This window comes from Frieseomelitta varia, unplaced genomic scaffold (genome assembly GCF_011392965.1).
Source record: "Frieseomelitta varia isolate USP_RPSP 00005682 unplaced genomic scaffold, Fvar_1.2 scaffold_147, whole genome shotgun sequence".
Taxonomy (NCBI): Eukaryota; Metazoa; Arthropoda; class Insecta; order Hymenoptera; family Apidae; genus Frieseomelitta; species Frieseomelitta varia.
Genome location: NW_025109161.1, coordinates 346,731 through 359,156, shown reverse-complemented (window position 1 = coordinate 359,156; position 12,426 = coordinate 346,731). Strand labels below are relative to the sequence as shown.

At 30.0% G+C, this 12,426-nt stretch overlaps 1 protein-coding gene across 4 annotated transcripts; it reads right to left on the bottom strand.

Moving 5' to 3' along the window:
- Positions 1–2,919: 2,919 nt before the first annotated feature.
- On the bottom strand, positions 2,920–11,304 carry LOC122534754 (putative fatty acyl-CoA reductase CG5065). Of its 4 annotated transcripts, none has more exons than XM_043665699.1 (7): positions 10,906–11,304; positions 6,663–6,868; positions 5,199–5,438; positions 4,705–4,969; positions 4,259–4,561; positions 3,955–4,162; positions 2,920–3,851 (listed from the first exon to the last, which is right to left on the bottom strand). In XM_043665699.1, the coding sequence occupies exons 2-7, from the start codon at positions 6,855–6,857 to the stop codon at positions 3,548–3,550; spliced, it is 1,515 nt and encodes a 504-aa protein (XP_043521634.1). In that variant the 5' UTR covers positions 6,858–6,868; positions 10,906–11,304; the 3' UTR covers positions 2,920–3,547. The 4 variants fall into 4 exon arrangements, with proteins under 4 accessions (XP_043521634.1, XP_043521642.1, XP_043521657.1 ...); XM_043665707.1 differs by having other exon boundaries at positions 10,834–10,906; XM_043665722.1 differs by lacking the exon at positions 6,663–6,868.
- Positions 11,305–12,426: the final 1,122 nt, after the last annotated feature.

Sequence of the window (12,426 nt, the reverse complement as noted above, 5' to 3'; positions counted from 1 at the left end):
ATTGATTCTTTATTCAGGAAATTTCTCAATTATGTTGTATGCAGATTGGTCCGCCTCATTTAAAGTATTAATTTATAAACGTAAAGTATAAACTTTTAATATTTGCCATCATATTTGCATTAGTACTCATAATTTGGTCGTCACATAGAAACGAATATGAAATACTTTTCACAATTAATCATATAATATAAAAGAGTAAATATAAGAGGTAAGTTTACCATTAACAATTTATTTCGAGCATGTGTCAATTTCAATTTTTTTTATATTTTATATAGTGTTTTATACATGAGACTTCTTATTGAAGAAAGGAGGGAATATTAGCTTTGGAATTTTGAAATTACAGAGAGTATTGTTTGCGACGCGTGGACCAACACATAAGCCCAATTGTTATATATCCACGTGCGCAGAAGGCTTGTTAAATCCTTTATTACGTAACTCGTAGAACAAGATTATATCTTCTAACTTGATATTCGTCATCTCTAATTTCAACACAGGTAATAAATACATATACCTGTTCTTTCAAATATATGTAAAAAAGCAACAGAAAGTTTGGAAAAATGTATGACTCATACTGTTTTTGTAGATTACATATTTATTTAATACTTTCATAAGTTGCGTATATTCAAATTTATTTGTATTTATGCAATAATACGATTATATTTGAAAATTCAAATAGATAACATTTAATTCATTATTAATAGATAATATTTAATTTATTTAAAGATAATTTTTTACTTTCGTGGTACAATTATTACATTTATAATTTACTATATTTGCATTAAAGTTTATTTCTTAAATTTTTATTCAGCTTTTTCATTTTAATGGTAGAATGCGTTTATGCTATTCAGAGTACTTAAAAGAGATAGATCTTAAAAGAGTAACTAGGTCCTTAAATATTTTTCATGTCAATAATTTATGCATTAATTGGAACATTTTTTTTTTATACAACAAAAAAGAAGGATCCGATTATTAGATATTGACGATGTTTCGAAATTACTTGAAAATTAGTAGGACAGCAAGAGGAATTTCATTAATAATAACTGAGAATTGTCTATAAATAGCAGAGGAAAAGTTTTTATTGTATGCTCTCCTTAGTGTTATATCGATTCTACACCTCCTAATGTTAAGTAATAATTTTTTTCATATATGCAAAATGTTTTCGATGCAAAAATTAAGTTCGATGTTATAATGTACTGTTTACAGGTAATACGAAATGCTACATAATTTGTTACGCAATTTTCTGAGACAGAGTGACCTCGATCGAGAAAATAGTAGACAGTTCGCTATACCTCTTCTTACAAATGATGGATTAAATTTATCATAAAATTTCCAATAAAATATCGTCTGGAATTGATGCAATTTTGCACTGGATTTAAAAAATTTGGAGCATGTTATTCAGCACCAGAACTGTCAGATCAGTTAAAATTACTAATTGAAATTAAAACATGATATAATATATACTTATTTATTTCTTTTCGTTATATTATGTCAATGTCAATTAGGTATAATATAAACATGATAAAAGGATAATCCAAAGATAATGCAAAGATAACTTAAATATTATTATGTAAATAATCAGACACTAGATATTATTATGTAAATAATCAGACACTATCATTTTAATGTTGTAATGATAAAATTTTAGAAAAGCGAGATTTTTACGAAAAATGTCTCAACAGAAAGTAAAAGTGTGCACGTGTGAGGAATGACGCGGAGCGAAAGCGAATGTACATACACGAATCTTTGTTCAAAAAGAAACGCGTAGACACACCTGTAGCGGTAGTTGAAGAGTGAGAGTCGTAGCGAAAAAGTGAGAGTGGAAATGAGAATGGTGGCAGAGAGAAGGGGAAGAAGGAACGCGCGTGCTCGAACGAATACGAAAGCGGACAAGTTTGGGATTTCCACATCCTTCGGGTATCACCGAAGTATCTGTTCGCAGAATGCTTCATTATTTTTCGTTTAGTCTTATTTTTCGTCAGTCACTGTTTCCTGCTGATTCCCAATTCATCGTAAAAATAACTCATATTTATCGACTAATATCGATAAATATATATATTAGTCGTTATTTTTCAAAAATAACTCATATTTATCAACTGGTATCGATAAATATGTATATTAGTTGTCATTTTTATCAAGTCTGTTTCATTGTTGTCCTTTTCACATTCATTTTCTTAATTTTTTTAAGCTGTTTTAACTGTGTTTTATCTCAATAGTCTTATTAATCGCAGAATTGGTAGTTAATGAAAATGAATCAGTTCCCAATTGAGTTTTAATTCTTGAAATTATTTGAAAAATGAAATTATAAATGGAAGATTCTTAATATTACTATATGAAAAAGTTTGGAAATTGATGGGATAATATTTTATTGAATATTGAATATTTATTGTGTAGAAACAGAAAGTGGATTTACAAAATGTCGCATATTTGGATATTCTGTAAATTATGAACATTTTTCTATTTTCTATATTCTTTCTGATCTTTGTTCAGAAAGTTTGTTAGTATTTGTAATTTAAGCAGTAAGTCTTATGTAACTTTGTAAACTTGTCAGGTAATTTCGTTCCTTATATAACACATACAAACATATAATGAACATTGTTACCATCAATTACTGTTTTATTAATATCTAAAATGTTTATTGAGATGGATAGTGAATTTTTATAAACACAAATCATGAAATATTCCAAGATATTTTCAGAATAAAATCGATATATTTTTATTATATATATAATTTCAAAAACTACTCAAAAAATACAATTTTTTGAAAAAGAAAAGGAAAACAGAAATTGAAATAGAATCTAGTATTTGTTAAGAATATTTTTTTTAGGTTAGGGAAATATTACGCGTATTACTGTTATTGACATTATTAGCGCTTCACGAGTAAAGCGTATATTTTGTAAAGAAATGGAAATTTCTTTTTTCAATTTTAAATATATTGCTTAAAATGTTTGCGTGGCAAAGAGGGATATTTCACGGAAGTGATTGCGCGCGCTCACGTATTGACGAGAGAGCGCGAATTTCGAAATTTTCAAATGTCAGCACGCGATCAGTTCGTCTAAAAAGATTTGTAAATCTCGACGTTTTCGCTATTTAAACTTTCTTTTATATTCTCTTCTCATTCTTTACTCTAACAATAAGTATTACATAATAACAGGAAACATTATATAATCATTTCAATGAAAAAGAGAAAATATTAAAAAATTAACGCCCAAAAACTGATTTGGAAACAGAACATTTTTATTGATTTTATTTAAGTATATTAGAATCAAATTCCTATAAACTAATGTAACAAGTATTACTAATTATGAAAACAGCTTTAATTAAAATATTTAAAAAACAGGTGTATCATTTATAGTATATTACAATAAGTACTTTGAAAAAATTGCAATTGCAAATGCTAACTATATAAGAGCTACACTATATTAAAAGATTATCATTCATTGTAAATGTTTGTAAATGTTTCTCGTTTTATCAACAATAAGAAATAAAATTAAACAAGTATTATCTGATTGTCAAGAAATTACTTTGGAACATTTAATTTACAGAAAATCTAAATTTCGTTAATTTCAATAACGGTTGCAATTCGTTCCTTGAATGGATTTATCCACGAATAAATAAACCAAACGAAGAAAATCGTGAGGCTGATCTTAACGAACCAATCGGCGAAATATAGATACCAAAGAACTTTCCGTGCGCGAGGTATAGTAGAAAGATCATCTTTCAAACAGTACAATCTAGTACCTAATATATAATTTAATAGATAATCGTCCCAGACTATTGCCTTTGTATCCATAAAGAATTCTTCTTTGTCGGAGGGATTGAATTCAGCTTGCAATTTCTTCATACGGTCGTTTCTAAAAGCAAAAAAATTAAATTATTTCTATTGTTATCGTTATAATTATTATATTAATTTTGTTATGTTATTATCATTTTATGAGAATGTTTCTGCATAATTACCGAAACTCCCATCGTTTGGTAGTGTAATATTGTATTAGATCAATGCCAATATTAACTTTGTTATGCACTTTTACTAAAAACGGTTTGTTCCCTGTTAGAAAAACAAGGAGGTCTATAAACAACGCAGGTATGTAGTGAAACAGGATTACACGCAACCAGTGAAACCATCTTAATGTAGTGATACTTCCACCTGGATACCAAAGTAGACCTGGAGCAAAATTAGAAACAAAACAAATGAAAATATATTTTAGTTGGAAATAGATAGATTATTTCAAACAACATGTACAATACTCAAATCATTCACCTGTAAATGGATACATTAAAGTATATTTCTTGCCAGTATCTACAGCATAACCCCAAGAAATTGGGTTTTCAGTATCATTGGTAACATTCATAAATATTGGTTTCTCAGGATCTTCTCTCCCTACTTTCCATGCTAGTGCAATAATTGTATTAATTGCCATGTCACAGGGAATTATGTTTATTTCGTACTTGTAATTACAGAGCACCGTTCGAATTACACCTTTTCCAGCACCTACCATTAAAGCTGTTGGTCCACTAAAGCTATCTATCCAACCAGGTTTTGGTTCTTTCCATGATGCCATCACTAAAATTAAAAATTAACAATATTTATTTTGATATCATACGAAGAACATGGTAAGTTACATTTCCTATTTTTTTTTTTTTATGGAAGAGAGCAGTAAGAAGTTTGTCCAGGCATTTATTTGATTAAGAAAAAGTTATATTTACCTATGGAAGGTCTTACAACGCCTGCAGGCAGGCCACATTTCTGCACTAAACTTTCAGCGAGTGCCTTGCTAAAGGCGTAGGTGTTCGGTAATCCTCTTAATAATTTCGGTGTCAGTGCTCGTAAAACATTATCCGGTGTGTTGTTTATCATTTTTATGATTTCTTCGGGTTCTATATCGCTCTGATAATACCTCTCCTCGAGCACTGTTTCATCACAATGACAGTACGAAGTAGAAACATGAATGAAGGACTTTAAATGAGGTAGCTACAAATAATGGATCTTTAGGTTTCACTCGTCAGAAATTCAAAAGATATTAAAATAGATTAAAACCTATATCTGTTATAATGCATATAGTGAAAGTAAAAGTGATCTATTATAAAAAGAAAGTCAGAAGTTCAATCTACTTTAGTTTAGTTAATAATCGTTCTATCTATAAAACTAAGAATTATTATATATTAATGGTATTGTGTTTGAATCGTTAATAAACGTTTACCTGTTTTGCAAGATTTATGACATTTCTGGTACCCAGTGTATTTATCGTTACCGCCTCCTTGAGTGTCAAGTCGAACTTGATATTTGCTGCCGCGTGAAGAACAACGGAAACTTTGTCCATTAGTTTTTGCTTATCGTTGGACGATAAAGCAAGATCGTCGCAAGTTGTGTCACCTTCTACTAATACAATCTTCTTTATTCTCTCAGGATGCTTTTCCTTAATCATTTTAAGCGGATTTTCCTAGAATATTAATTGAAAATTAATTCATAATTAATATTTCATCATAGATTCACATGATAGACTAATGTGAATCATTAATTATTGCAACAGAAACTTTTTAATCACTCAAAGGAAATAACAAAACAATTAGGTCGTGAATGGAAAGATTTGCGTTCACGTGCAATTATATTTTTCTTTTTTTAGTTTCAGAAGTTTTCTAGGACACTTTAAAAACATATAGAGTAAAATTACTACATGGCACAAGCTCAATCGCCCCTTTCACTTTCGTTTGCACGTATTAAGAATGCTACTTATTGAATCATTAATAGAACTGTGTAAGTAATTTTTGTGTCATCGTTGCACAATGTTAACCAGAGCCAGAGAACAGTATATGTTCAAGAACAGCATATAACAGTACACGTAATATGACAATACAAATTTATGGTTTTATTAATTACTAAAATCTATTTTAGATTTAGAATTTAATTGTCCTATATTATTTATAATCAATAATTTTGAAGAGGATTTTTAATGGTAATGTATGATGCAAGAAGCAACTTAGATTGTTGATTACAGAGATTAGATTTAAACATCAAGAGTAGAGGCTGTTTTTAAATGATATCTGCGTAATCTCTGTGTAATTACTTGACAAAACAATGTGTAAGACCATTATAATGATTTATAATTGACAAACGATTTAATTACAAGGTGAATGCCAATTTTTATTGGTCGTTGGTTTTCCTTTCTCACTTAGTAGCAACATTACTCACATGCATCTAAGTATGGTGCATACACTACGACTACAGATGTCGTAAATAACATTGCAAAGTCATTGAGAAATACTTTCAAATGTTTGAAACATTTTGAAATGGAACGTCGCATACTTTCAGATGCAGGTCAATCTGTTCAGAAATTCATAAGTCGTTTCTTCATAAAGAAATCTTGATTACGTGAAGGTATATATTTTCTTAATTACCAATACACGTGTATTATTGATTATCGATTAAAATTCCACCAATCTCTGAAATTTCATCAACACTTTAGAATTGCTTCAAAACGGCAGTTCAGCGTTGCCTTGTGAAATTTTCATATTCTGTGAACAGCACTACAGATCTATCAGATCCGAAAGCTTCACAGTTTGCCTCTTTCTTTTCTTTTTTTTTCTTTTTTTGACCTTATCGATGCCTAAAATTCATACAGATGATTTCCTGGTTACTTTCAGACGCACCGTTAAACGCATCGTACCTGCATCATGAGCTTCAACCTTGACTGAGCATCGACGTCTCTCTTCTTCCTGATCAAGACGAAGATATTGCCAAGGTCGTTGCAACTAAGCAACAGCTTATAAATTAGAACCTTCCCCATGAATCCAGAGCCGCCTGTAATGAAGACGTTTCGGCCTTGGAACCATTCGGGAATCGATGGTACGTCTGATGCCATTTTCAAAAACGCTGCGCAACGAAAGAAATGACAATGAAACGAAGAAGGAAAAACGATTGGATAAGATTAATCGTGTTATTTTTCTGCTTCTTGAGAGAAAGAGAAAGAGAGAGAGGAAGATTTAATTTATTTTTAAATATTAAAATTAATGACATTTATGACATTTTCTTCTTCAAACGAGTAACATAACAAAATACAACAGTAGCTTAAATCTGATTGCAGTTATAAATTAGTCTTGATAATCTACAAACGAAATAATATAATACTCAAAATTGGAAACTCTGCCTGGGAAGGATTAACGTTATAAAATGTGTATTTGAGAATTGGGACACGAAAGCATCTTTTACAGCAATGATAAAAATTACTCAAGGCATTCGCCACATCTCGTTTGCAATTCTTCGACGAGAAAACTATAAAATTTTCCTCGTTGGTCATTTGCATATATATTTATTCGCATTTCTATAATATTTGCAAATAGTTCGTAGAAAAAAAAAATAATTAAAACCGGCTGTGAGGTAAACTCCTGAGAACGTTCATGATTCGGAGGAAAAAATCCCGATTATCTTTCATAATCCTCGCCATTCTATTCAAATTTTCCAAAGATCAATAGAGATCTTACGAAACCATATGTATTAGGAAAATGTTGTAACTACTATAGCCGATAATTTATTCCTTTCAACAAGAAAAAGAATGCGTAATATTGATAAAATTAGAATGCAAATTTAATCGATTTTATTAAGAGATTTATCACATCCGTGTCTATCAATGTGTCGCTGTGAAACTCTGTATTGTACGAATTTCATTTATTCGAGCCAAATTTCAATCCAATTGAACTGGTTGAATCCACTTATTTCACTCTTTCTACGTGAACGAAAAATTTCTGATAAAAGGAATAATTAAAGAAGAGGGAAGAATTGTATGAATTCAAATTATAAAAACTATTTGTTCGCATGAACTTGTACGAACAAATTCATATAGACTGAGTTTGACAGTGATGCATCATTATTACATTCGAGAAGAGTACATTGTTCTTTTGAAGAAACTAATGCTTTCGAAACAAGGCTATGTAAACCACCAACCAAGCCATTACTATTCACGAACAATTTACGAGCATTGTTATATATTCGCAATGTGTTGCCAGTATTTCTCTGAAATCTTGCTTGCTATACTGTCCGTGCACGGAATATCATTGAAGATAACAAAGGCCGGTTAGTTTTCGAATTTACTGTATCATTGATTTCATATTACATCGTCACTCACATCAGTTTCTTACAATCTTACACTCTGAACTTCCTTTACTTCCTCTGCTACTTATCAAGATTAAAGATAAGAGTTCTTCATCTAGCACTAGATCATTTCTTACGTTTCAGTAGTGGCAGTCAGTTGTTGATGATGAGCACTTGCAGTTTTATAAGTAGATGCTTGCAATTAATTGCAAACATCTACTTTTATTAAGTAGATGTTTGCAATTAATTTGTATTTACGTTTAAATTGCCAGGCGTATACATATATACACGGTTCAGACACGTGTGGCAATTTGCAAAGCAAACCCATTGACTGTGCTTTAAAGTCAAAATGAACTCTGGTTGATGAATTATTCATGTCGCAAGCGTTTCCTGTTTCTTTTCTTCCTTTTCGGATTCACTGGATTCTCTAGACACTGGTTAGAAAATATTTAACGAGACACGAGTTCAAGAGGAAATTTATAGCTATAATGTAAAGTGGTAAAGAAAAACTCCCGATAAATTATGAAACAACTAATTAATGATTAGACTTTATCCGATGCATTCCATGCTGAATAACGTTTAAAATTAATTGTAAGTAATATTCGTTGACCAAATACTTTCTCTCATGCAATTGTCATTTGTGGTCATCGTTGTCATTTCCTTTCCTTGCCTAGCTTCTTTTTGACAATCACTTTTATTTAATCTTCGTATTCAAATTTATAATTAATATCTTAATAATAATTTAACACAAATTTTATTATTATCCTATAATTACTACTGCTATTATTACTATTACTATTATATTATAATTTATAAAATTTTTTAATCATTTATAATTAATAATTTTATTATTATTATTATTATTGATTAAAATTTCGTTTCTTTTCTCACAAAGTTGCAACAGTTTAAAATCTCAAATAACAAAAAACTTGATCGAAAACTGTTTGCTTTTTGAAATAGCAAAACGACCTTATATTTTCAATTTGCCTACAGTAAATTTACTTTTAATAATGTTCTGATAATACACATGATAATAATACATAATAACCAATGATGCGTCTATTATTAGTTTGAATCATTAGTACATTACTGAAATAATAATACTATTTATTGGCATTCCATTTATTTAACTATCATACGATAGTTTTAAACATATTATACGTGTTATACAAGTGTTATATATTAAATATATTAAATATATTTAATATATTAAACATATTATACTATTTAAATATATTTAAATATACTAAACATATTATACTATTTAAATATTTTTAAATATATTAAACATATTATACTATACTTTTGATAAAGTGTTTATATGTCCATATTTGTGACATGTTTCTCTTATTATTATTCACTCTTATTTTATTATTTTCCATTAAAAAATCCCTAGTAAGAATTTATTCTATGAACCATATATTTTATTCGATTATACTTAAAAGCATATTTTTTTCTTTTGTTTCAGAATTGAGAAATAATCTTTAGAGAAGATTTATAGCATGCCATCCTTTTTTCATTTTTGTGGTCACTCTAATTGTGACGCGAAAACGATGTCAGATCGCATAAAAATGTCAATTAGTATCAATGAATTAATGAATTAATACTGACAATCTCGCCTACAGCATGACCCGACCTATTATAAACATATAATTTATTCCTCAGGGCTTGTGAAACACTGGCACACACCTGCAAATATTTGTACTGACATTAAATATTAAATAATTTCTTTATTTTATGACGTGTATGTCGACTTTTTATAATCTTTCTGGTCGTGATGCAAGAACAAGAAGGAATTTCTTGTATGCAAGACCGCAGCATTGATTCTCAATCATTGCAAACTTCACTTTAACGACTATGATTCCCACTTAGGTATTAGCTCTAAAAAGTAAAAGTACTTACGTCATTAAAACATTCAGATATTCTTTTTTCTCTGATTTTTGACTCTGATTTTTACATGTTGAATTTTACTCAATGCTCGTAATGTGATTTATCAAATTGAACTCATATCAGATCATAAATTATGTAATGGCGCACGTGCTAATTATACGGCTGAATTTATTGGATTAATTTAACTCGACGAAGAAGAATTTTTATTAGATCTTGACTAATTGTCTAATTGTCAATTAAAGTATCGTTCATTCAATAATCTAATACTAAAAACATCTTACATCGATGTCCTATCCATAAAATTAATATCGATGGTGTCAAAAAAAAAAAAAAAAATTATTAGATATTTATTATTTGTAAATCTATTTTTACAACACTGAAACAATCAATCGTATACCTCAATCACACCTTTCATATATTAATATACAATTATGTCATGAAAACAAAATAACAGATGTATGATTATATTTTGATCTCAGTAGAAGACAATATTAATTCTGTCAAAAACATCTATACGTTTTTAATAACTAAAGAGGCAACTTGTTAACAAAGAGGTAACTTCACTCTTCAGCAATTTATCAAATCAATTATAATTCAAAACGAATCAGAGTCACATTGCTTTTTGAAATTCTATGCTACAAATGTCCACTAAAATCCACTAGCAATGAATTCTTTTTCTCTCTCTCTCTCTCTCTCAATAAATATAATTTAAATTAATAAACTTAATTCTGTTGCAGGAAAAGAAGAGAATGAAGAAGTTACATGGTGTTAAATCGCTCCATTCTATACAAACTCAACGGATCTATACTCCCCCCGAGTCTATAATTTTCCAATCATTCCCCATTATTCTCTATACGTACTTTACTTAATGCACACCTTTTGTCCAATGCATATCTTTCATCAGTTATCACCCACTAATTTTCAATACGTACCGTAGTGTATCACAACGATGATTGATTGACACAGAAGATCTCGAGCATGCACAGCTTAAGAAACGCGACTTTCCACGGAAACTTTCGAAATCACCACGAGTGTACCAATAATATCCAAAAGAAGGGAGGAGACGATGAGAGTATACGAGAGAAGGAATTACGTGAATTAACGTAAATTAAATGGACCCGTGCGTAACAGCCAGAGCGGCGGCAAAGCTAAAGAATGAGAGGGACGACAGGTTCTGACAGAGTGGTGTGCACGTTCACTTGGTCTAGACTCGTCTGACTGGTATTTGTAGAATTGCACGCACTAAGAGACCGGTAACCCTTCGATTCATAACAAAGGTATCACTACTGCCGACCGATCGGTGTTCTCGCCGTCTAATTTCACCTTCGTGACTGGTCTTTATTGCTGCATGACTCGGCATTGGATGCTGAGGAAGTCATTGTTTTCCGCAGTCGAACTTTCAAGGTTCCACGGGAACTTACAGTCCTCGACCGAGCCATGAAGAAAGAAACCAAGCCATGACGAAGCAAGCAAGATTAGCAAAAAAGACGATACACATACCGGTCCTTGTAACCGGTGAAATTTTACTGTTTCTTTACACAACCAGAGAAGACTATCTCACTTCTAAATTCTAAGAAGGCATCTTACGACAAATTTCTTAAGAATTAAGAATCTTAAGAATCCTATTCTTAAAAGCAAACGTGTTGTGTTAGAGTGATTTTTTTAAAAATCTTTTTTTCCTTCTTTTTTTTTTTGTTAATTTATTTTAGCAAATTCCGTGCTTTTCAGCGTTGGCAAAACGTGGTCTTTTTTTATTGCTGTTTCTTTTTCCATTTGCTAAAATTGTGTAAAGTTTAAAATTATAATATTATGTATAAAATATGTGTTGATAAGCATTACTTATTTTATATGAAGACTTTATGTTATATTCAGAAAAATCATTGGTTTGGGAAATATTTTGTTGTTCTTTTCTTTCATGCGACAAACCTAATAACATAAATAAGTTAATAGAAATTAATCTTTTTTTTTTTTTACAGAAATGCTCATTGTCATCAATAAATCAATTGCTGCATTCAAAATTATATGATTCTATTTAAAAAAAAATCATTCATCTTCGTCACTTCACCTATAAAAATACTACATAATGTGCCCCTTGCAATCATTACAATATTTATATTATCAAATGAAACAGCGCGAAGTTTGAATTGCGCGCGTAAATTAACATTGGTTACCCACATACGTAGGTAAAACAGGTTGTGAATTTCAGGTGAAACAGGTTTCATTTTTTCTAGTTATAAACAAGGTACAGAATAGAATAGCATAAATTTTATTTTGGTCTGTGAAAAAACATATAAATTAAAATATTTATCATTGCAATAATTCAGAATGAAATTTAATGCTTTTTCGAGGCTCATGTTTCGGGGGACCCCCTCATCATTTTCATGTCACATTCTACTATATCGATTTAGATAAATTCTGCACCGCAGCGTTACTAAATTTTAATTGATAATTTA

Coding starts and splice junctions, on each gene's coding strand:
- LOC122534754 (XM_043665699.1), bottom strand. CDS start 6,857: ATGGCATCAGACGTACCATCGATTCCCGAATGGTTCCAAGGCCGAAAC. Junction 5,439..6,662: donor GGTTGAAGCTCATGATGCAG/GTACGATGCGTT, acceptor TTAATATTCTAG/GAAAATCCGCTTAAAATGAT. Junction 4,970..5,198: donor TCATAAATCTTGCAAAACAG/GTAAACGTTTAT, acceptor CATTATTTGTAG/CTACCTCATTTAAAGTCCTT.